Consider the following 26,248-nt stretch of genomic DNA (forward strand, 5'->3'; position numbering starts at 1 on the left):
CTTTTTCCTGCCGGTAGTGGCTGGATGGGGGATGGATCTAGTACCTCTTTGTTTGCGGTTACATTGTTCCGTCGGGTTTATCCTCTTATTGTTCCTACCGCCCAGGCCTCTCGCTTTCACATTTTTTCACTTTCTTTCATTCTTTCACTTTCTCTTTCATTTTATCTTTTTCTGTCTTTCATTTTTTTTACATTGTTTCATCTTTACTTTCATTTTTTCACTTCCATTTTTTTTTTCAATTTCATTTTTCACTTACATTCATTTTTTCACTCGCTTTTATTTTTTTTCTTTCCTTTCGCATGCATTTTTTTTTTTTACACTTCCTGCCATTTTTTCATATTTTTCATCTTCTTGTCTCTCATTATTTTTTTTTTTTCGATGGCTGTATTTTTTTTGTTTCTGTTAATCATTTTTATTTCGATTCCTTTTCCTCTCCCTTTAATTTTCGTTTCACTTTTACTTTAGTTCACTTTTTCTTTTTTTATCTCCTTCGTTTTGTCATTCTGGTTTTTTCTCCTTCCTTTATTCTTTCTCTTTCTCTCTTATTTTTACTTTCGCTTCCCCTCTCTTTAATTTTTCTGTCTCTTTCGATTCCATTGTCCTCGCCTTCTGTATATCCATTATTTTCTCTAGTTTTTATTTTTCCATTTCCTTGTATTTTTTTTTTTATGTATTTATCTCTGTTTCGTTTTTCTTTTGTTTTCTTTATTTCGCCCTCGTTCTGTTTCTCTTTTCCCTCGAATTTTTCTCCTTCCCTTGATATGGGATTTATCAGGTTATCATAGTGCCGGGGGGATATATATAAAAAGGGAGAGGACCGTCTGTACACGCACACATGCATACACACATTCTCTCTCTCTCTCTCTCTCTCTCTCTCTCACACACACACACACACACACACACACACACACACACACACACACACACACACGTCACCGGATTGATGGATTGGCATGTCCGAAATAAATTACCACACTGAAAAGTTAGGAAAATATAACCCTGTCCAATTTCCAGACGCAAAATAAAATGCCCGTCAGATCGAACAAATGTCGTGTAACGGTCTTAGGGACATAAATCAGAGGATAAAGTTGGGAACCGCAAAAATTATATGTTTTTTGAGGGGGCGCAGGGTCCTTCATTTCTCCCCCCCAACTCAATTGACATTTGCAATGGATATGTTGTAAAAGTGGGAATAAACGTGAGGGATTTAAGGAGCTTGTGGAGTGAGACTGACTAGGAGTGTGTGTGTGTGTGTGTGTGTGTGTGTAAGTAGGGTTGTTAGAAGGAGAGGAGGTCCGAGGAAGAGATGAGGGGATTAGGAGATGGATTAAGAGAAGGGGTGAGAATGAGAGGAATTGAATATACAGTATTAGGTAGAGGACGAGAGGGGATTAGGGATATGGTATAAGGGAAACGAGGAGTAAGTGGAGGAAGAGGAGGAGGAGGATTGTGGGAGAAGAGGTCGTTTCTGAGTAGGGACAAAAATACCCTGAGGCAATTTTTGTTTATGTCTACTTTAATGTCTTTGGGATACGGCATAAGACAGTAAAAAACTGGCAAAGTAAACACACACACACACACGAAACAGGGGAAAAAGAAAGATACAGAAAAATAAAAACGAAAGAAATATATAAATTGCTTTAAATGCAATATTGAAACGTTAGGAAAAAATCAAGAAACAATTACGCAAAAAAAAAAAAATAAAACGATACCCGAATAGAAAAAGAAAAAAAGAAAAATAGAGAGACATGAACAAAAGGAAGACAAACGAAGGTAAAGAAATTTAGATAAAGAAAATGAGAAAATATTGGAAGGAAAAGATACAGAGCCACGCTGGAGACGCAGTTCCAAGCGGTAACGATAAAAGAACAATAAAGTTAAAAGAAATAGATATTAAACTAACAGAAGCGATAGATACAGAGCCGCAATAGATAAGCCAGACCGAGACACTGGAGGAAATGAAAGGCCAAGAAACCGAAAAAAAAAAAATATGTATTGAAGAGATACAGATCCAAAATTGAGAAGCGATTTTATGGGATACCGATAAAAAGAGGAACGTGAAGTAAAAGATTGGAAACGGAGGGTAAGGAAAAATGGTAAAGAATTGAGATATGAAATTAAATAATAAATGTGTTCCAAGTAAATGATACACAACGATTACTGAGAAATCATTGCAAGTGATTGATAAAAAAAAAAAAAAAAAAAGTATCCAGGCATCCGTCCCACATAGAAGTATTAGAAAGAATTAAGTAGATAGATTGATAGATAAATAGATACCGTAGATGGACAGACAGATAGATAGATAAATAATAAATAAAATGGTAAACGGAAAAGTACAAAACACAGAAGAGAACTTTAGTGAAGAAGATCAATAAAATGTTAAATATCGAATTGGCAACAAGTCCATTGAAAGAAAAAATAAAAATGAAACTCACCGCCCACGAGGTATCCATCGGGAGTGACTTGGAGGAACTTGAGGTCATAGTGAGTGACGTCCTTCTCTCCAAACCCCTCCAGGTCTGTCCCTCCCATGGTCTCCTTCACCAGTTCCTTGTCCAGGTCGGGGTAGGAGATTGATTTCCTCCCCTGACGCGCCAGGCATAGGATCACCGCCACCAGCACTGAGGAGGAGGAAGAGGAGGAGGAAGAAGACAGTGAGGAAGAAACGACAGAGGAGAAAGGAGAGGAGAGAAGAAAAAGGAGGACGAGAAAGAGGAATAAGTGGAGGAGATAGGGAACGTGGAAGAGAAGAAAAGGAGGGAGAGAGAAAGAGGAACAGTAAGAAGGGGAAGGAATAGGAAGACAGGACAGGAAGGGATGGGGTGGTGAAAGGGGAGAATAATGAAAAGACAGGACGACCAGGAGGAGGAAGATATGAAGGAGGGCAAGTACGTAGCCGAGAACAGGGAAAATTAAGAAGGAAAAGAGGAGGAGAGCAGAAGAAAGGAAGTGCCGTGATTTGTGTGCCAGTGTTACAAAGAAATTCCATGTGTGTTGAGCGTGAAAGAGGAATGTAATTTTCTGCTAGAGAACCAACCACCAACCTGCTTGATGAGTGTGCAAGAGAAAGTTATTTATGCTATTGTTATTCCGGAAAAAATATTAAGGGTTGTATACTTGTGGTCATCAGTCCATTTCACGTCGGGGGCTTTTAAATAATGAAGCGAATTTATAACCCAAGTCACTCCAGTGTTACTCGTTGGTCAAGAAGGATCTCATTAATTTTACCTAGTTTTTACACTACTGTATGTAAAAGAACTATTGACCATAACTGTCCTTAAGTCCTTAGCATAACAGCCACTTCTTATTGCAAAAATAGACAAGGAACAGAATTTTGCAAGACTCACGTAGAAGGCACAGAAGACTAGCGAAAATTATGATGATTGATTGTTGGCCAAGGACGACTCTGGAAGTCCTGGGAGCGTCGCAAGGCTGGAAGGTCTTCTTACTGTAGTCAGTGGCGTTCAGGTCATAGATGTACTCATTGTGTCGAAGCTCCAAAACGCAGCCACTGAATGGGTAGGTGGCCGGTGGTACGAGTGTCCAGCCGTACGAGGCAGCAAGCTCAGAGAAGGTGACCATCTGTGCCATTCCCCCGATTTGCATTGGCCCTTGGACATTGAGCAAGTGGCTGGGCTTGTTGGAGAATCTTGGCAGCGGCACTGTTCTCCTGCAGGGGCTCTCGGTCTCGGTGGTCATGTTGATACCGCAGTCCAGCACCTCCGCCGTGACTCCGCCTTCGTGCCAGGTGATCATGTACTCAAAACTTCGGCTGCGGCTATGCTCGATGGGGATTGAAATGTTGAGAGTGCCCGTTCCGAGGTCCAAGAAGGTCTCGACCACCCAGTTATGCAGGAAAACATAGAGGAAGTCCCTGGGGTAGTTCCTCCAGGGAGAAGGAACAGTTGGACCGGAATATATCAAAACACCGTTCTTGTCGTTAGTCTGGAAGGCGAGGGAGAGAGTGGAGTGTTCGCAGACCGTGAGAGGTTCGAACCAAGCGAAGCCTCGTTCAAACCGCGCTGTCAGAAGCTCGCACCTCGGACCATAATTGGTGTCGTCCAGACATGCACAGGTCAAAGTGTTATTTCTGATATAGCACGTGCCTCCATTGTAGCAGAAACCTGGAAAACAGACTGATGGTAATGGTTCAAGGGCTCCACAATCGCAAGCGTAGTCGTCGGCAATGTCCACTCCAACCAGCGTGGCTGTGTCGCTGGAGATGACGAGGGGCGAGGTGAGGTTGGGTCGCATGGTGTGTTGGCAGCTCTTGGATTGGCAGGGGGACGTCTCCTCGTACAGGCAAGCGTTGATGTCCACTAGTGAGATTTCCACACCCAGGGCTTTAGACACCTGCAGCGCACAGAAAAAAAATGCTGTAGGTAAATGACACGTTATTCCTAGGGTTTCGTCAGTGAGTTACGAGGGCTCTAGACATCTGCCCCACAGAGAAAAAAAAAAGATGGTGTAGATAAATGAGTCTGCATCAAGGCCTCTCCACTGATACTTTTAGACACCTACACCAGAGAAAAAGTTTATTTATATATAGAAAATGAAGTGGATTGCACGGCTTTCATCACATGACATTTCCACCAGCAGGGTTTTGACTTGCAATACCACATAAAGGAAGAAATCTTGTTATGTTAATACGTGGATGGTCAGAGGTATAGGGAAAAGATACATAATTCTTAGTGCTCTCTCTCTCTCTCTCTCTCTCACCTGCTGCCTCTTCCTAAGCATCAGGCCATCAAGACGTGCAGCCGTGTAGTAGGGCGATCCATGGCAGTTGTATCGCACGTCAACGCCTCCACGTCCCCCATCCACGTCGCGGAGAGAGAACACGTCCACCTGGGAGTCTCCGATGTTGTGGATGCGAGCAATCTGTCTCTTGAGTCTCTCGTAGAGGCTCGTTCCTGATGCGCCGTGCTGGTGAGGGGAGGAAGTGGGGGAGGGGGTTAGTTAGTGAGAGCGAGAGAGAGAGAGAGAGAGAGAGAGGTGATTGACAAAGGGAGAGGGAGGAAAAGAAGGGAGAGTAAGAATGAGGTAGATTAGGTTAAAAAGAAGAAAGGGGGGGAAAATTGGTAAAAAAAGAGATCAGGTATGGAAAGAGAGCGAGAAAGAGGGAGAGAGAGAGAGAGGGAGAGGGGATTGAGAGAGGAGAATAACTCATTGTGTATGCATGGAATTATTATTATTTCTTTATACAGAGGATGATAAGGGGAATTTTTGCATATGGTTGTTGATGTTCGGGTATCACACACAGCTTATTCCTTCCCTCGTGACTTATTTTTTTTCTCCTTATCATTTCAATACGATGACTCCCTTTATTATATTCGTGTTACCTCCAGGCAATGCTACTCGACTTGCGGGAGACCTCTCGTTATGAAAAGACTTATACCTCTATAATTATTTACATTTTACTCAAGATTTGATTATGTGCTACTTATTATATTATTCCCAATCCTTCTACACTAATAAATTTAGCGTAGGGAGAACAGTCGTAGGGAAGGGAGTTAATCAAGCCCTTATTTAACCCTCGTAGTAAAAAAATCCCCTGATCTGAATAAAATCGTCGAGAGGAAGAATAAAAAAGTACGTAAGAGTGAAGAGCAGAAATCCCTACAATTCTGGCCGCCCTTCTCCCGTCGTCCTGTTTCTACTCCGGAGATCCATCCTGCCTCACTTCCTCGTTTCCTGGCTTATCCTGCACAGATCCTACCATGCTTCCAACCCTTCCCGGCTTCACATCCTCCTGCTGGCTCTTCCTAACTGCCTTTTATCCTGTTGACTCTTCCTAACCCAAACTAATAACCCCTAACCATGTCTAGTATTATCCTAACGCAACCTAACCACACCAACTCTTCCCCGGCGCCTAGATTGTCCTTTATAGATCCTTCTTTTCAGCCAACCCTGCCCTGCCTTCCGTACTTTTCCTTCTTTCTGTTCTCAGTTAACAAAGTGGCTGTTGACCCTTCCTAACCTAACGCAACCTGGTCTAACCTTCGCCGGCCCCTGGACTATGCTACAAAAGAACCTCGCACCCATTCCGTCACTGCTTCCTGTCCATCTATTGCTTCTTCCTAACTATTGGCGTTCTTATTGTCCCTTCCTAACCTGACTTAACCTAACCTAATCTAACTTGTGATCTTAATAGCATCCCCTAACTACATCTATTCCAGTTGTCGCTCAGAAACCTCTCTTCACATTTCAACCTCACTTTTTCTCACACGTTTCATAGAGCTTACCTTGTTTCCTGCGTTTCCCTCTCACCTTAACTGACCGTGTTTTACCTAGGCCCGACACAGTTAATGGGTCACTGGGGCTCATTTACCCATTATTTGCCATTATAATGACTGAAGTTGCTAATGGTGCGTTGTTATGAGCTGTTACATGTGCTCCCAGACGACCTTCTGCTAGTACCGTAAATCTGTACTCTTTCACGGGATAAGCTATTAGAGTACATAATATACGTTTGATACATAATGCTGACAACATAAATTTTAGGCGTCACTTCTTCATTCTGTTGACGTATTTTTACTCATGTATTTATGTAGGTAGGTAGGTAGGTAGATAGGTAGGTGGGTAGGTAGCTACTTATTTTTTCTGCATATACTAAAGTTGGTTTATTGGGCACAGGAGCGAGAGTGTTTGGTAGAGAGACAATTACAAAGGAAAAGAAAGCAAACAGCAGCAGACCTAGTGATACCTTCGAGGCAACTTGTTAGAGAGAAGACTACTTGACATCTAATTCTGTTAGCTGAAGATAAGTATAGCAGAGCAAGATAGATAGATAGACAGATAGATAAACGATTGAAGTTGAGAGACAGTTAGGGAAGGGCTGTGTTGATTAATAGATCCTTCACTACTTTGGAAAGATTACACGGGGGAGAAAACCCACGCTACATTATTTCAGAGGAGATGCTCTAATTAACTTACAACCTTCATTATTTTGGAAGGACTACACTGATTAATAAACTAAGCCTTTTTTTACAGAGCTTCACAGAGTAGGAAATTAGAGCAGATATCTCGCTCTCCTATAAATAACGTAGAGCCTCAAAAATTTATAGAGCAGAAACACTCAGTAAAGAAGGGAAATGGGATGATTTTTTCAGAGGACCAGCACTTAGTGAAAGAATTAACAAGATTTTTTTTTTAACTGTTTAGCCTCAATATTCTACATCCATTTCCCCATTTTTTTTCACCTGCTGTTTTCCCCCACCTGGAAAGGGGGGAAGGATGAAGAAGTGAAGGCTTGGTTGAGTAAGAATTTATAATAATAATAATAATAATAATAATAATAATAATGTAGATGATAAAACAACAGCAGTGATGATGATGACGATGGTGAGAAAAAACAACAATAGAATAATAACAGTAATAATTATAATGACAATCCCACATACTATCCTCCCTCCCTCGTTACTCACCCTGGTCTGCTTCAACATATCCTTGGTGGTGGTATTGGCAATCCTGAGTGACCCCGATTGCATCACCGCATCCAAGGTCAGGTCAACCACAGTGATCCGCGTCTCTCCGATCGCCCTCTCGCGCCGGAAGTTGTCATGCACCTAAGAACCATACGAAAAAGTTGAATAAAATCGTCTCTCTGAACTAAAATACAAGACGGTTAATGGTACTGGTTTCACACACACACACACACACACACACACACACACACACACACACACACACACACACACACACACACACACACACACACACACACACACACGTTCCAAGCACCTTTCCCTGTTACACTTTTGCTCTAAATAAAACCAATCCTGCAATCGCTTTACGGCAAATACCTCCCCACCCTATAAGCCCCCTTGTTCATAACTCCATACACCACACATTTTTGGGACAAACTGTATCTGCTCCCCTCACATAGCCTGGCCCCTCTCTCACTCTCCCTCTCGCTGTCGATCTCTCTCTCTCTCTCTCTCTCTCTCTCTCTCTCTCTCTCTCTCTCTCTCACACACACACACACACACACACACACACACACACACACACACACACACACACACACACACACACACACACACACACACACACACACACACACACACACACACACACACACACACACACACACACACACACACTTCTCTCCCTCAGCGCCTCCCCTTCATGGTATAGACTTTCCCCAGTTCACAATTCCTCTCTCACATATTCCCCCTTACACTAACTCTCAGTTCTCTATCTATTCTATTTAATTAACACTCTCCCACCCACAAGTGCTCCATAGCCTCTTAGTTTATATATATTTTCCTTTTCACTCATCTTGTGTGTCTCGGTCTCGATGTCTCTTATGTCTCGTACTTATTTTTTATATGTAGCTATTTTTCCTTGCATACCCGCTTCATATTTCCCACTGGTACTGGAAAAAAGACGCCTTCATGTGGTGGCACTATTATGATTGTTCGGTGGCGCGGCCTGGTTATACACACGTCTCTCCTTCCCCTCCCTATCCCCCATGTGAAGGATGGGGGACTGTAGGGAAAGGGTAACTTCAGCCTGCAGTTCACCGGGTTCACGTCCAGATGAACCTGAGGCCACCACACCAGAACATCCCCACATCTCACGCTATCCCTCCACTTCTTTCACTCTCCCTCCTCCACTTCGTCCTCCTCATCCTCCCACTCCACTTCCACTCTTCACTTCCACTTCTTCACTTAACCCTCAGGACGTGTGTGCCTCTTTCTGCACTCCCTCCTCCATAAAATGAACATCCCCAGATCTGACTCTATCCCTTCACTTCTGTTACTCTTCCCCCTCCACTAACTCTTCCACTTCCACTTCTTCACTCACCTTAACCCTCAGGACGTGCGTGCCCGCCGGCGTGCCCTTCAGCATAGTGATGTCCCCGGTGTACAGGTCCACTTTGAAATGCGAGGCCACTTCCAAGCTGGTGCTGGCGTCCACTTCGAAGGTCTTGTCCTGCCGGTCGTCGTCGTCAGCGTCTGTCACGTACACTTTACCGATCACCATGGCGGGGAATTGGCCCTGGGGGGAGAGCAGTTAATGCGTTGTTAATAGGAAATGGGTTATGATTATTAAAGGTAATTGGTGTCTTCGTCTTCGTCCTCATCTTCGTCTCCGTCTCGTCGTTGTCTTCGTCGTGTCCTCACTCATTCACTTACCATATCAAATCATCTGCTCTCGCGCCTCCTCAATTCACTGATGTTTATTTTAGCTTTAGACAGCCTTACCCCATATAACGTTAAGTCTCGATTCTAAGCATTTCTTTTTCCCCTATTTACTCAAGTGCGTCTGTGCCTCCTAACTTAACTTACACACACACACACACACACACACACACACACACACACACACACAAAATCAGTCGACTCTAGGATCAGTACCATTAACCATTACTACTACTACTACTACTGCTACTGCTGCTACTACTACTACTGCTACTGTTGCTACTGCTGCTACTGCTGCTACTACTACTACTACTTTTATGCCGTCATCTCTGTTTTTATCATAGGGTCATCAAAATTTCGTCATGATCCATCCATTACGTATTTTCCAAAGCTCCTCGCTCTTCCCCCCTCTCTTGTGGAGGTTTTAAAGAATGAGTGAAAATAAGAGAGAGAGAGAGAGAGAGAGAGAGAGAGAGAGAGAGAGAGAGAGAGAGAGAGAGAGTTGAAAGCTGGCGTCATTAGAGAGAGACACAGAATCATCCGGACTGGGAGGAGGAACTGAAAATCGATAATGGAGTAAAAAGAAAGATAATGAGAGAGAGAGAGAGAGAGAGAGAGAGAGAGAGAGAGAGAGAGAGAGAGAGAGAGAGAGAGAGAGAGGAAATAACAAGGAGATTGGAGATGAGAGAAAATGAGAGAGGAGATGAAAGTTCGTATCATTAAGAATGGAGCAGAGTGTGTCGGGAATGGAAATCGATGAGAGAGAGAGAGAGAGAGAGAGAGAGAGAGAGAGAGAGAGAGAATGATTAATGAGAAGAGATACGTTGGAGTGAGCGAGGGAATGACAGAGAAAAATGGCTTAGTGGAGAGAGAGAGAGAGAGAGAGAGAGAGAGAGAGAGAGAGAGAGAGAGAGAGAGAGAGAATCACAGACCTAGAACAGAGACAAACCTAAGAGTAAGAATTAACAGAGGAAAAAATAATGACCAAGGTACTTCATTGCATTAAAGTGACAATGTTGCAAATTTCCTAGTAGACCCAGGCAGTCACTAACTTCCTAGCAATATAATCAACTATCCCTTCCTCGTACATGTTCCTGTATTACTCCTAGCAGTGTATTTTGATCTATTGGTTTACTTAATTTGTAGTTGTGTATATTCCTAGTGTATTCTAGTGTATTCTCCCAGTATATTCTCCCCGTGTATTATCCCAATGTATTCTAGTGTATTATCCCAGTGTATTCTCCCAGTGTATTCTCCCAGTATATTCTCCTCGTGTATTATCCCAATGTATTCTAGTGTATTATCCCAGTGTATTCTAGTGTATTCTCCCAGTATATTCTCCCAGTATATTCTCCTCGTGTATTATCCCATTGTATTCTAGTGTATTATCCCAGTGTATTCTAGTGTATTATCCCAGTGTACTATCCCAGCAGTACGTGATCCCATGCCTGCTCAGACCTCTGTAAATTGTAAATAATTCCAAGAAACACACTCAGCATTTATTCTCGTCCAGGCTTCCGTAAATGAGTGTAATTATTTCCTGGTATCGTCTAATGACATCGTATTGTCGTTGGTTTTAATGCAGTCTTCAGCAAGCCCATTCCTTCAGTCCTCCTTAAGCGAGTCTGTGTATATTTCTTTCCTTTACCAGAATGAATTTGTCGGAAAAAAAAAAAAACTGAAAAGCATGGAAAGGAGTTGAGATGTGAAATTAAAAACTAAAATTTAATTGATTTACAGATTAATAAAAAAAAAAACGAGAAAATAAGTGGATAATTTGATCAAGGAATAAAGGAGTAAATATATTAACCAAAATAGTTGAATTCCTAACAAATGTAAATCCAAAAATTGCCATTCTAGTAAATAACCTTTCCCCTCAGTACAGCGCCCGATGCGAAAACAGAAAGGGAAATATGCTGTAGAAAATGCTAGTCTAAAATCAAATTAATCTTCTTTGCGAACCTCTGCGTTAATTAGCGATGGAGTAAATACGGAGTGGAGGGCTTTTTTATACTGTGGGGGTAGGGGGGAGGATAGTTGGGAAGGGGTGGTTTGAGAGGGGAAGGGGAAGTGGAGGAGGTGGGACGGGGAAGGGCTAGGTATCGAAGGGGTATTGTTTGAGGAGGAGGGGATGGGGGAAGGGAAGGAGGAGGGGAGAAAGGAGAGAGGAAGACTGAAGGGGGAGGGATGGGGGGGTTCAGTAGGTGAGGAGAAAGAGCGGGGAGATGGAGGAGTAATTGGGAGGGGGGAGATGGTGGATGGGGGGAGGAGAAGAGAAGGGTTAGCAAGAATGTTATTGAGGAAGGAGGAGGGAGAGAGGCGGGCGAGAGATGTACTGCGAGGAAGGGTGGAGAGGAGAGAGCGAGGAGGTGGATGGAGAAGAGGAGGGGTGAGGGAAGTAGGGGAGGAGGGAAAGAAATATTGAAGGAAAGATGGGGAGGGAAGGAAGGAGGAGGAATGGGGTTAAGGAGGGGAGGGGCATTGCTGAATTAAAAGGGGAGGTAGCAGTGGGGGAAACAGGTACTGAGGGGGCGGGGGAAGAGGTGGGAGTGAAGGGAATGGGTCAGGGGAGAGAGAGAGAGAGAGGGAGGAGGCTGGGTGCGAGAGAGGGAGCTATTGTGTTGGTTATTGCTTTGTGCGCCAATGTGATTCCCAGGAGAGTATGTTCGCTCGTAATTAAATGTTCAGACCTTGTTTTTCGTTTGTATTTTCCCCCCTTAGTGAATGCACTTGTGGGGGGGATTAGTATGGATTTGTTGTTTAGAGAAAGATTTGTGATATTTCAAACTCACCCCACCATTGAGAAGAAAGATGATGATGATGATGATGTTGATGGTGATGAGTGACGATGGGTTACGGTGATTCTGATGGTGGTGGTTGCGATGACTGATACAATGATGGTGATGGTGATGATGATGATGATGGTGATGTTGATGGTGATGAGTGACGGTGGGTTACGGTGATTCTGATGGTGGTGGTTGCGATGACTGATACAATGATGGTGATTATGGTGATGGTGATGATGATGATGATGGTGATGTTGATGATGATGGTGATGTTGATGATGTTTTTTTTATTTTGTTCCCTGGATCGTGTGTTGTTGTTTTTGTACTTTCTCTTCATTTGTTTTTTCTTGTTTCCACTTTCTTTTCCATTTCATCTAGTTTTTCTACCGTATTTGCTTCTCTCCTCTTGTTCCCTTTCCTTAATCCTTTCTCCTTAGCTCCATTATTTCACTTCTCTTCCTCCTCGTCTTTTTCTTATCATTTTTTCTTCCATAACACTTGTCCTCCCAAACACAGCCACTACTCTCTTCATAACCCAACCAGTGTGAAGATTAAAACACCAAAACATAACTCTTTCTCATAACAGTAATCTGCGATGGAGAGGTGTTTATTCTGCATATTGGCTAAGCTCCTTTATAATTACACACCCAGGAGGATACATACTGCTAATTAAATGTTCAGACCTTTTGTATTTATTAATTTTTTAAAAACTCTTGGTGAATGCAGATCTGGATGTGTGATATTAATTTCTCATGTATTTATTTATTTATATATTTACTTATCTTTATGAGTGAAAGTTTTTTTTATACGTAGGTCTGGTTGAGTCTTTTATCTGCGAGTCGGACAAGGTGGTTGTTTTTTGCTTTTTCCTTTTTCCTATTTTTTCATGTCTGGTTGGGACTTTTTCGTCTGTGTGTCGAGGGGGGTGGTGCCTATTTTTTACTCAGATACGTTTCTCACTCTCTCCTTTACCTCCCTCCCCGCCACTCACATTTCGTCAATCCCTCTCAGTCTCCATCAACCCCTTATCAAATCCCCAAGTCTCAAATCCCCAAGTCTTCCACTCCCTTAATCCAGTCCCACTCAAACCGCCGCAGTACCCCTCTCACACCCTCCCACACTCCCTCTCAACCTTTCAGACTCCCATTCCTTCCGCATTCTTTTCAAGCTCCCTCTCAAACTCTCCCAGTTCCCCTCCGAATCCCCCAATCTCACTCACCTGATAATTATAGACGATGTTGCTCTCGCCATTGAGCGTAGAGGGAGTCATCCCCAGCCATCAGTGTGAGATATCCCTTCCAAGCCATACCCTTGCTATCCAGAATCCCTTTACCGCATCCACAATCCCTCTGTTAATCCCCACAGTCCCTTTCTTAATCCCCACAGTCCCTCTCTTAATTCCACAGTCCCTCTCTTAATCCCACAGTCCCTCTCATACCAACTTCCTTGATTCTAGCTACACCCATCCAGTAAATCTCTTTCACACTTTTCCAGATCCTCTCAGTCCTTTTAAACGTTCAGTGTCCAATTTCAGGCCCTTTAAACCCCACGTAATCCCATTAAATTTAGCACAGTCCCTTTAAATCTCACATAATCCCTTTAAACTCCCAGAGAATCCTTTTAAACCTACCAGCATCCCTTTAAAGCTCACAGAATCCCTTTAAACACCCACAGAATCCCTTTAAACCCCACAGAACCTCTTTAAAGCCTCACAGAATCCCTTTAAACCCCACAGAATCCCTTAAAATCCCACAGACTCCCTTTAAAACCCATAGAACCCCTTTAAACCTCACAGAATCCATTTAAACCCCCCACAGAATCCCACTCACCTGATAATTGTAGACTTTAATGCTGCTCTGGCCATCTGACATAGGGGAGTCATTCTCATCGCCAACCTCCAGTGTCAGATACCTCGTCCCGGCCATTCCCTTGCTGTCCCGGGCAGTGAAGGGCAGCCGGTACACTTTCTGCTCCTCCCGGTCCAGCATTGACACCAGGTTCAGTCGGTACCGGGATCTGGACCGAAGAGAAAGAAGGGGCGTTGGGGGGGATGGGAGGAGTTGATGACTGTGGGTGTGGATGGAAGAAGAAAGGAAAGCAAGAGGGAGTTGACATGTGGAGTAGTGGATGGAAGAAGGATGAAGTGGAGAGAGAAAAGAGAGAAAAATTATCAAAGCCTGAGCAAGGGTCACACGAGATGGATTTTTTCTGACCTTTGATGGGTGGAATGTCTCGTAGTTGAAGGGAAATCGTATGTGTGTGTGTGTGTGTGTGTGTGTGTGTGTGTGTGTGTGTGTGTGAGAGAGAGAGAGAGAGAGAGAGAGAGAGAATCCCAAGCTCACGTACGGCAGGGAAAGGGTTAATGATCTCTGGCATTGATGTAACATTGACCAGCGATTACAATTAAGGAACGTCCATCAATATTGAGAGGGTCGAGGCAGAGGAAGGTTGGTTTAATTAAGATACAGGTAATTAAAGCACCTCCTCATACAGGTCAGATTAATTGATATGCACAGGATAGATTGGATTGCCAGGTGGATTTAAAACTTACCTCTCGCCCCCCCATGGATTAAACTCTGACCTCTCTCTCTCTCTCTCTCTCTCTCTCCCGCCAAGAAAAAAAAAATGTTTAGAAATTACGTTTACAGAATGCCACCCAACCCACCTCCCCCATAAGGTAAATAAATAAATAAATTGATAATAGATTGACATATTCATAAAAAAATAAAAAAATAATGAAATGATAAGAACAGATTGGTAGTCATAATCATCCATGCCACGCATAAAAGTGTAGTCATAATCAGGCTTTCATGCTAATATTTACCTCTCCCTCCTCCCACACACACACACACACACACACACACACACACACACACACACACACACACACACACACACACACGAAATTGCGATACAGAAGAAAAAACGGTACAGTCAAAATACACAATAGACATAAAACCGATTCTTCCGCCGAAAATGATATGTTGAGAATAGATTGGATTTTCGAGCTGGCATTTAACTCCCCCTCCCGCCCCCCCAAAAAAAAATGGGTTCGCGAAATTGGTGGGAAAAAACATGAAGAAATAAAAAAAAAAGGAAGTTGTAGAAGTGAGGGGAATCAATCGTTAAAAGCAGTTTGGGAGCTGGATGATGCGGTGCTGATGTAATGACTGTGTTTGGGTGTATCTGAGGTGTATTGGAGTGTATTTGAGTTGTGTGTAGATGTATTGTGTTGTATTAGGTGTGTTTGAGTGAACCTGGATGTATTTTAGTGGATCTGAGTTGTATTCGAGTGTATTTAAGTTGTCTCTGGGTGTAGTTTGAGTGTATGTGTAGTTGTGTTGCATCGGAGTGTATTTAGGAGTATTTGAGTGTATTATCTTGTATTCAGATGTATTTGGGTATAGTTTATGTCGTGTATTAATGAATTTGAGTCGTCGTCTTTGTATTTTGGTGGGCTGTATTTGCGTGTATGTGTCAGAAGTGTATGAGTGTGTATGAAGTGGATATGGGTGTATTGTGTGTGTGTATGTGTATGAGTGTGTGTGTGTGTGTGTGTGTGTGTGTGTGTGTGTGTGTGTGTGTGTGTGTGTGTGTGTGTGTGTGTTGTATTTGTGTCGGGCTGTCATCTGTTCGTAAAAAATAGATCTGGAATGGTAGATATTGAATTAGCCATCAGTCACCGCCGGCTGCCCAGTGAGCGAGTGAGTGAGTGAGTGCGTTAGTGGGTGGAATGATGGGTGAGTGAGGGAGTTAGTGGGTGGGATGATGGGTGAGTGAGTGAGTGAGTTAGTGGGTGGGATGATGGGTGAGTGAGTGAGTGAGTTAGTGGGTGGGATGATGGGTGAGTGAGTGAGTGAGTTAGTAGGTGGGATGATGGGTGAGTGAGTGAGGGAGTGGGTGAAAAAGTGAGAGAATGGGTGGGTGGGTGGGTGAGGGAGGAAAGGAGGAAGTTGTGTGTTGGTGGTTGGGTGAATGAATGAATGAGAGAGGAAGTGAGTAAGAGTGAACGAGCGAGAAAGTGAAGGAATAGGTGAACAAATGAGTGATTGAGTGAGAGTGAGTGAGTGGATGAGTGAGAAAGTAAGTGAATGAGTGAGAGTGAATGAATGAGTGACAGGGCTGACTGGTTTAATTGACAGGCTGGCGGGCAGGCTTTAACAGCCTGGTTTGATCATTTCAGCTGGCTTTCTCCCGTCTCAATCACTCCCTTTTTATTTGCCTTCCTTGGATGTTTCGTTTTATCTGAAATTTCTTTCCTCTGTAACTCACTATTTTCTTTATTTTACTCCTTTTCAGTCACTAACTTATTGGTATTTGGTCTCAGTTGTTTGTTTCTCCCCTCCTCTCCTCTTCCCCATCCCTTCCTCCCTCCTTCTCTCTCTCCACACTCGTCATCCATCCTTCCCTGTTCCTCTCACCTCCTCTCATACCACACTCCTGTCAACTGTCTTTCCCAACCTCGCTCCTTCCCCGTTTCTTTCACCTCCCTCCTCACCTCTCTTCTTTTTTTATTCTTCCTTCCTTCTCACCCCTTCTTCCTCCCCTCTCACCCCTCCTTCTCTTTCCTTCCCCACTCCCCTTTACCCAGTCCCCTTTCTCAATCTCTTTTACCCATACCCCGTCTCCCCTTTCCTCATCCCTCTCTTCCCCTCCTTCCTTCCTCTCTTTCCCCCTCTTCCTTCCTCTCTTTCCCCCTCTTCCTTCTCTTCCTCCCCTTCTTCCCCACACCCATTTCCCCGCCCTTCTTACCTTCCCGTGGGCGTGAGGGTGAATTTATCTCTCACGCTGATTGGTGTGGATGCGTGGAACTCCAGGGAGCAGGGACATCCATGCATCTCGCTATCCACATCATCCAGCTCAATGACAACAGGTTCCACTAGTAAGGGGTCCATGTTCTCCAGAATCCGTGCGTAGCTCTGGTCCTGGAAGACAGATAGATAGATAGATAGATAGGTAGGTAGGTAGGTAGAGAGAGAGAGAGAGAGAGAGAGAGAGAGAGAGAGACGGGCGGGAGTGAGGAAGAAAAGATATAAATGCGACAAGAAAAGAAACAGTAATAATGATAGTAACAAGAAAAATGAAAACCAAAAAGAGGGAAAGGTGAGATACACGCGTGGGAAACAGAAAGAAGAAAATTTGTAGAAACAGGGAAAACTCGTGAGTCACCTCCCGGAATACAAAATATGATTTCAGGGAAGAAGGAATGGAAAATTACAAAAGTTTGACCGAATCCAAAGACGAGGCAGAGAAAGAAAGGTGAGAAGATTGAAAACACGAGAAGCAGAGAGATGCGGCAGGAAAGGTGAATTGTGAGAAGGAAAGAGGGAAATATAATAAAAAAAATAAAGAGTGCAAGAAAGAGATGGTGAAAGAAAGGTGAGAAGATTGAAAACACGAGAAACAGAGAGATGTGGCAGGAAAGGTGAATTGTGAGAAGGAAAGAAGGAAGTAAAATAAAAAATAAAGAATGCAAGAAAGAGATGGCGAAAGGAAGGAGAGAAAAAAAACACGGGAAAAAGAAAAGGAATGTGGAAGGAACGGTGGATTGTGGGAAGGAAAGAAAGAAATGAAAAATGGAAAGAGAGCAAAAAAGAGATGGTGAAAGAAAGGAGAGAAGACTGAAAACTCGAGAAACAGAGAAGGTGTGGAAGAAAAGGTGAATTGTGAGAGAAGGAAAGAAGGAAATATGGTAAAAGATTGAGGAAATCCATACAGGAGGTACAGAAAGAGAGGAGAAAAGATTGAAAATATGACATCCAGAAAAAAGGTATAAAAAAAAAACGAGGTGTGAGGAAAAAGGAGGAAAAGGGTAATAGTGATAAACTGATAACAGGATAAAAAAAAATAATAAAATGCAAGAATCAAAGGAAATAGGAAAAACAGAAAAAAGTGCTGGAAAGAAAAATAAGGAGCGTGGAAGAGTGAAAAGGAGAGAATGAAATGGGAAAAAAAAAATATGAAAGGTAAATACGAGAAACAGAACAGAAAAAAGGAATGTGTAAGACGTATGAAAATTTTTATTCACCTTCAGAAACGAAATGTGAGAAAAGGAGGAAATGAAATTAAAAGGAATGGAAATGTGTAAATTATAAAAGTGAATGTTAAAAGATTAATGATGTGAAAGACGAATTTTTGTAATACCGAAAATCGTGGGAGCAGTTTATCCTAAGAGTTAAATTAAAAGATTAAGGAAAGAAAAAAAATTATCGTCATTATTATTAATTTGGGAAGAAGAAAAGAAAGATATTTAGAGCACGAGAAGAATCGCAAATGAAAAAAAGAATATATGAAGAGAGGAAGAAAAAAGGTAATGCGTTAAAATGGGAAAATTACAGAAGCGAAAGACAATAATTATAAGTGAAGAGGCGACATATAAATGAAATGATTTTGGTTGTCATTATAAAGTGGATGATAAGATGTAAAGCAACGGGAAATGAAACTAGATGACGATGCTAATAATAATAATAATAATAATAATAGTAGTAGTAGTAGTAGTACGAAGAAAATTATAATTGCTGAAGATATTTTGATGCTGGGAAAATTTTGGAAAAGGAAATGTGATGGTGGGCGAAGGAAAATGAATGATAAGAGTATGAAGAAATGAGAACGCCTGTTGGTGCAAGGATGCGACAATTACCACAGAGAAAAGCTGCCTAATTAGAAGGGTCCGCGGGGAGGTGCAGGGAAGGGAGGGAGAGGGAGAGGGGAAAGGAAGAGGAAGGAAAGGGAGGGAGAAGGAAAGAGGAAAGAAGGAGGGAAGGAAGGAGTGCGACGGAGAAGGACGGTAGAGAGGGAGAGGGAGGTAGAGTGAGGGGCGGAAAAGGAGAGGGAAGAAAAGAAGTTGAGAAAGGAGGAGGGAGAGAGGGAGAAGGGTGCGAGATAGATGGGAGGAGAGAGAGAGAGAGAGAGAGAGGGGTAGTGAGGTGCAAGAAGGGGTGGGAGTGGGAGTTGGGGGAGGAAGGAGAAGAGAGAAGGACAGCAGGGAGGGGAGAAGGCAAGGGTAAGGAGGGAGTAGGAAGTAGTCGTGAGATAGATGAAGGAACTGGAGGAAGAGAGGAGAGATAAAAGGAGGAGGGGAGGGAGGAAAGTGCCTAGAGACAGGAGAGAGAGAGAGAGAGAGAGAGAGAGAGAGAGAGAGTAGTGGGTTGGGAGGGAGGGAGAAGGGGGTGAGAAGGAGGAGGGGAGATGGAGTAATGAGGGAGAGGAGTGGTGGGAGATGACTTAAGCTGAGAAGATTACTGTCTGAATGAGAGAGAGAGAGAGAGAGAGAGAGAGAGAGGCGGATAACAAGGACGGTTGGCAAATGAGAAAGAGAGTTGGAAATAGAACGAAAAACTTTAAGGCAAAAAATTAGTTTCACGGACAAAAAAAAAAAAAAAAAGGAAGACGCAGAAGAAGAAGAACAAAAACAAGAACAAAAAGAAATTAGGATGAAAGCCATAGAAATGCGAAAGATGAAAAAAAAGTGCCTTAAAAATATAAAATAAAGACAAAATGAGTAACGAAAGACACAGCAATAACAGACGGTAAAATAATGACTAACAGGAACCCATGTAGAGAGCATTAGGCAGGACAAGCGTAATAAATAATAACGAAATTAATAACGAAATAATTAATAAGGGAATATATATATATACTCGGTTCGCCAGGCATTATAATTCCTCAAATATGAATGTTCCGTGTTCTGTCTCTAATTACATTGTTAGGGAATTAGCCGAGTAAATGAAGAAATAGTGGACTTTTTTCTCCATTGCATTAATAAGGTGTCGTGTTGAGAGTGCATGTAAGTTGGTAATAAATGATAATGTTACTACTACTGCTACTACGACAGTGAATACTACTACTACTACTACTACTACTACTACTGATAATAATAATAATAATAATAAAGGGTGATATAAAACGTAGAAGTATTATCATTCACTTATCATTCTTCTCAAAATTTATGATTCCGAAAAAGCAGCAACGATAAAACTAAAAAAAAGTATCAAGGATGAAAATAAGAAAGAAATAGCAAAATAGGAAAAAAGTAACCTCGGAAAAGTATAAAAAAAGAGGAAGGGAAAAATTTATGGAAAACGGCAAGGAAAAAAAAGGAAAAAGTAACAGGGAAAAAATATTAAAAAGTAGCCAGGACTGAATGATAAAAAAATGGCATAGAGTCATAGGGTTAAAAACATGAATAATCAGATAATCCGTGACGCCAAAACCTGCCTGTGTAGTAATAAATAATTTAAATAAATAAATAAATATGTACTGGTAAAGGTAAAGCGGCATATCACATTCTGACGACATTTCTAGTCTCACGTATACCTGTAATTTTTCTTTTTTGTATTTTAGTAATTTATCTATTATTTTAGAAGTAAGTATTTTTGTATTTTGTATTTCGTTATTTTCATGGCGTAAGAACGTTTTTTGAATTTCTCGTATGTCTGTATTTTGGTTTTTACTATTTTGTATTTTTGTTGATATTTGTATTTATCTATTTGAGTTGCCCCTGAGTGAAGGACTGCATTTTGAGAAGAGGTTGTTCCATGCCACATTTGCCACTGATGACCGTTCTGAAGGAATGACTGCCTTTGTAGAGAAGCGGAAGCCCAACTTCACAGACAGCTAATACTAGTCATATTTAAGGAAATTGCCAGGTATTGGCTACTGGAGCAGAGATATGGAGATTAGTGAATGCTTTCACTTTTTTTTTATTTTTTTTTTTTTAAATCCTGGCTACCTCCAAGTGAAGAGATTAAAACAATGAAAAACATTCTGGATGAAGCCAGATGATTTTATGCAGCTAAGGAAAGACAATTGGGTTGAGAAATTGAATAACACGATCTGCAGATGTGTTTAGTAGCTTGCACTGTACAAGTAACAAACAAAAGTATCGATATAATGTGTGAAGATATTTATAGGGTAGCCTATGTGTGGTGTGACTACTCCAGATAACACTGAAGTCAGCTTAATTTCATGTACAGTAAAAGCTTGATATAACAAACACGCGATAAAATGGAAGCTTGAGAAAATGGAACAACTTTTTTCCGTAAGGTACATGCAACATACCGGAAGTTTTCCTTTCTGTCGCAAGGCGTCGGGTTTCCGTAACGGAAACAAGCCAGTTTGTCCATGGCTGTGGAAAAATCGTGTTGCACTGGAACGTTTCCGGTCAATCACGAGACGCAGGGCTTTGTCAGACCTCGGCAACAAGCTGCTTTGTCCTAGGCCGGGTGATGCCACTCACTTGGCTGCACTCTACCAGCAACCCCCACACAGTTCAAATCTTCTTTCCAAGTGTGCGTGATTACCTTGGCATTACAAACTTTTTTGCGCCTCTTCTATAGAAAATAAGCAAACCAGTTGTTTACCATGCCTAAAGTGCAGGAAAAAAAGGAATGGGTGAGGCTTTCTCTGGGCCAGAAATTAGAAATAATCTCAAAGCATCACGCCTGACACAAGTTTGGGGGCTGTGTCAGGCATAATTCTACAAACATGTCATATCCCCCCATTTTGGAGGTGAGTTTTTTACCGTTTTAAAGCAACGTTGGGTCTGGTTAGTACTTGGATGGGTGACCGCCTGGGAACACCAGATGCTGTTGGCATCCCTACGTCAAGTGGGGTTGGTGGAGGATTAGTGCCCCTCCCTGTAAAAATTATTAACTCTAAGCCCTTGGCCACCCCATTTGGGATACATGGCGTCTGGCAATGGATGGATGGATGGATGGATCTATTTTTCTGACAACGGCATTTTTTTTTTGTATTTAATTATATATATATGTATTATAGTATTTTTTTTTTTTGTATTTTAGCGCTCTGTGTTTTGTATCATCATATTTTTACGGCAGAGCAATATTTATAGCATTCTCCACACACACACACACACACACACACACACACACACACACACACACACACACACACACACACACACACACACACACACACACACACACACACACACACACACACCCACACACACACACACACACACACACACACACACACACACACATTTTTAGCATCCCACACACATATAGATCCTTATTTTAGGACAAACATTTTTAATCTTTCGCATCTATATTTTTGACATGAAGCGTTCCAGCCACTCCCTTCCCTCACGGCAAATGCAATGAATCCCTCCATGACTATTTAATGCATCAGCTAGACCACACGACTACCACATATGCAAGAGGATGAATATATAAATACGATGCTCCGGGATGTGCACCAGTAGGACGCGTATATTCTCTCTCTCTCTCTCTCTCTCTCTCCCTTTTTTTTTTTTTCTTTTTTTTTTTTTTTTTTTTTTTTGCCCGAGAGGACGGGGTGTCGAAATTCTTTTATGATAATTTTGGGCTCTGGGTGAGGTGAATCTGTTGCCTGTTATGGACAACTTCCTGTCTCCCAAATGAATGTGTTCTCTGTGTGGTGTTTGGAGAGTTTTTGAAAATGTTGAATGTGTGTGTGTGTGTGTGTGTGTGTGTGTGTGTTTGTTTGTTTGGGGGGTGTTTGTGTGCGTGTGGGGGAAGGTGTTTGTGTGTGTGTGTGTGTGTGTGTGTGTGTGTGTGTGTGTGTGTGTGTGTGTGTGTAATATTCTTCACTAACCCTCAAAAATGACATATTTTAGATGGTTCACTAAGCCCTGACGATTTTATTCAACTTTAAAAAAATACTCCTCATAATGATAGGGGTTTTTAAAGGCTGTATCCAAAGTCCTTTCACCTTAACGTGGCCCAGAATTTCGTCCTTTTGTAGCATAAGTCACGTAGATCAATGGCAGGTAAGGACAGTGCTGCGGTGCTGCATCATTTCCATAGCACTTCTTCGTAACTAGCATCATATTCTTGTGATAATCTATTGTTACAACTCAGCATTCAAGATGGAGAGATGGCAGTTTTAGGCCAAGTTAGAGTAAAAGGAGTACAGGTTCCCTCTGTTGGAAAAATCTCTCTCAATCTGCATCAGGTTGTTAGAAGATAGTAAGAATAAGTAAATAAAAATACGTAGAGGGATTTTTATTACACGGATTAAAAGTCTGAAAAAAAAAAATAAGAAAACTGAGAATGGGAAATTAAGTTTGGTAAAATGAATGACTCTTGAATAAGTGAAAAGGACCAGTTTTTGCTTTGTATGATGATATAAAGAATTCAGTAGATCCCTGCACGGGTTGACTTTTATATGAGAGACAGACAAACAGAGAGACAGACAACACACACACACACACACACACACACACACACACACACACACACACACACACACACACACACACACACACACACACACACACACACACACACACACACACACACACACACACACACACACACATTTTTCGAAATAAAAGTATAGATCTGTGAAGAAATTTTGAGTGGGAGATGGACTGAACAAAGAATATGTATTTAAGTAAAACTAGATTGGATAAAACAGATATGGAAAGAGGACAACACGAGCTTAGCTTAAATCCTGCATGGCAAAGCTAAGCAAGGTAAGCGCAATACAAGCTAAGCTAATACAAGCTAAATAAATTCAGCAGTTAAAATACCTGAAGTTAAATACAATACTCACTGGCCTAATGAAGTGCGGGTAGTTGTCGTTGAGGTCCCTGATGGTGACATAGACAGTGGCGGGGTCGGCGTCGTGGCCTTTGCCCCCCTCGTCATTGGCACGAGGGTACAGGGTCACAGTGCCTCTCACAGCTGCCTCACGGTCCAGGCACTGTGTGGGTAGAAACGGACAGCGCTAGGATATACTGAAGATAGATAGGTATGAATAGATAGATACAGATGCATGGATGAATGAATAGACTTGACGTCTTGGTGTCTATTTATGGGTTAAGTCGTTCCAACTGAATATGGCCCAAACGGGCGTGGGTCCAAGGATTGATATACTGTATATATATATATATATATATATATATATATATATATATATATATATATATTATATACTGGGACATTGGGACAGGTGGAGAAGTGTGATCAAGGGGATTTAGACAGAGAGCGAAGAGCGTAAAGGATGGATAGAGAGAATATCTGCAGGGATTTGGTAGGCTGCACAAAGATTACTCCCTAAAAGTTCATCAGAGAGAGAGAGAGAGAGAGAGAGATGTATCTGTCATGTCACCAGGGATCCTTTGTAAACTAATCGTCTGGAACCTGTAGTAGTGGTTCCGGTGGAGTAGGTGGAGAGGGATAGAATGATGGGGGAGAAGGGAACGAGAGGGGAGTGGGGGAGAGGGGTCTGTGGGGAGGGTAAAGATACTAGGGGAGAAGGGGGAATGGTTGAGAGGAGGGAAGGGATGACAGGGATGCGGAGAGACAGGGAGTGGGAGGGAGGCTTTGGAGAGGGGGAATGTGAGAGGATGGCTTTAGTAGGCGAGAGGCTAAAAAATATATATATATATAATTAATGGAGAAGAACTGCATATAAAAAACTAGAACTATGGAAAGCAGAAAGAAGTATGAGAGAGAGAGAGAGAGAGAGAGAGAGAGAGAGAGAGCAGTAAACATGGAAAGAAATCAAGGACAGAGAAAGAGACAAACAGAGAAAGAGTGAGAGAGTTATCAGAAAGAACACTTAGCAGAGGGTGGGGGAAGAAGCAGTGGGAATAGACAGCTGAGAGAGAGAGAGAGAGAGAGAGTAGATAGGAGGCCAGATGTCTAATGGAAGGGGGTCAGAGAGGATGGAAAAAGGAGACAGGAAGGACGGTGAGATATTTCAAGAAACTATTTTGAGAAGAGTGAAAGTGTTGTCATGTAAGAAAATTGATGTAGAACTAGAAAGTATATGTATTTTGGAGATTTTGGAACTGACAGTAGGAGTTTAAGACGAAGAAGGTGGATAGGAAGGGAAGGAATAAAATGGGGGGAATCTATTTTAGGGAGGAGAAAAGGGGTGCCATCTTGAAATCGGAAATGTATAAGCGATTTATGTATTTGGAACAGGAAAAGTGAGCTTGAGATGATAAATGAAGCTTGATATGATAAAAGAAGATAGGAAGGAGAGTAAGAAGTTGAGGAAAGTACGTATTTTTCCATTTGTTGGGAGCGAGCAAGGGAAAATATTACAGAAAAGAAATTTGGAACAATATTAGTATTTCGATGATAACACAAGAAAAGGAATGATGGAAGAATGCGATCGGAAAGTAACATAGCAAGATGGGGAAACTACTTCAAGGAGAACAAGGTGTTAGCGTCAAGGAAACGTAAATGTAGTAGCAATATATGTATTTTGAAGATATGGAAGAGGAAAGGGGAGTACGGAAGGAGGAGACAGGAAAGAGCAGTGATAAATACGAAGGAAACATTTTGGGAGACAGAAAAGTGTAGGAGTCGGGAAGAGGTAAATGTAGCGGCAGTATTTATAGGAAGGAGGTATTTTAGAGGACGGGAAAGTGCTGGCTAAAGGAAAAGCAAATGGAGAGGCAGTACTTAAAATACCTAAACGAGAACCCCCGTACTCTGTTTGGCTACCGACGCTGTGGCTGAGTGGTTAGTGTTGGTGGTTACGAGGCTGTCTTCCCATTGGCGCCAGGGTTTGAATCCTGGTGCGGGCGGCTGGCGTCACAAGATTTAGGTGTCCAAATCCCACTCTTTTTGGACTGGTAATTAAAATGAGTACCTCGGATACCACCCAGGGGAGGTAATGGTAACCTGGATGCTATAGTCGCCTTGTATCCCTGGAGAGGGTGTAAATAACTCGCCCCAAGTTGCGAAGATGAGCACCATGGCTTAAAAAAACTGATACTCACCCCCTTGATGGTGAGCTGGCCAGAGCGATCATTAATGGTGAAGTTCCTCTGCTCGTCTGGGGAGAGGTAGTACAGGATATTCTGATTGGCTAACGGCTGCAGATCAGGGTCCAGTGCTGACACCTGCCGAGAGATAATGAGGAAATTTGTCAGGTTTGAGAATAGAGAGAGGATAGATTCACCTGATGGTGATGGTGGTGGTGGTGGTGGTAATTATGACGATGGTAATGATAATGGTGGTGGTGATGATGATGGTGGTGGTGATGATGATGATGATGATGATAATGATGATAGGGAATTATAATTAGATAAGAGTGTGCCTGGAGTGAGACAAAGAAGTAACGGTGCAGTTGTGCAAGTAGAGGATACTGTTTATTTTTAAACTGCGAGATAACCTACGCGCAAAAAAAAAAAAAGAAAAAAAAAAAAAAAAACGCCGCAAACCAAAGTGAAGAAAAAAAGTTATAGAAATATGCCCTTGAGTCAAAAGCTAGGAACACGACTTTATCCTATTGTAGAGCTATAAAAAATGTATTGTACTTATTCTTTTAAAGGATAGAGCTTTT

At 42.2% G+C, this 26,248-nt stretch overlaps 1 protein-coding gene across 1 annotated transcript in view; it reads right to left on the reverse strand.

The window, feature by feature from the left end:
• LOC145413290 (DE-cadherin-like) overlaps positions 1 to 26,248 on the reverse strand; it is a 122,490-nt gene that overhangs the window by 12,273 nt on the left and 83,969 nt on the right. Inside the window, exons 22-30 of the mRNA XM_080283019.1 lie at positions 25,683 to 25,805; positions 23,498 to 23,647; positions 16,688 to 16,860; positions 13,765 to 13,951; positions 8,812 to 9,006; positions 7,428 to 7,568; positions 4,720 to 4,926; positions 3,348 to 4,353; positions 2,436 to 2,621 (exon numbers count right to left, since the gene is read on the reverse strand). Of these exons, the coding sequence (XP_080139145.1) occupies positions 2,436 to 2,621; positions 3,348 to 4,353; positions 4,720 to 4,926; positions 7,428 to 7,568; positions 8,812 to 9,006; positions 13,765 to 13,951; positions 16,688 to 16,860; positions 23,498 to 23,647; positions 25,683 to 25,805 (2,368 nt within the window). The remainder of the gene's footprint in view (positions 1 to 2,435; positions 2,622 to 3,347; positions 4,354 to 4,719; positions 4,927 to 7,427; positions 7,569 to 8,811; positions 9,007 to 13,764; positions 13,952 to 16,687; positions 16,861 to 23,497; positions 23,648 to 25,682; positions 25,806 to 26,248) is intronic.

Source organism: Coenobita brevimanus, chromosome 95 (assembly GCF_032717465.1).
Source record: "Coenobita brevimanus isolate Jiangsu-jjx chromosome 95, ASM3271746v2, whole genome shotgun sequence".
NCBI lineage: Eukaryota > Metazoa > Arthropoda > Malacostraca > Decapoda > Coenobitidae > Coenobita > Coenobita brevimanus.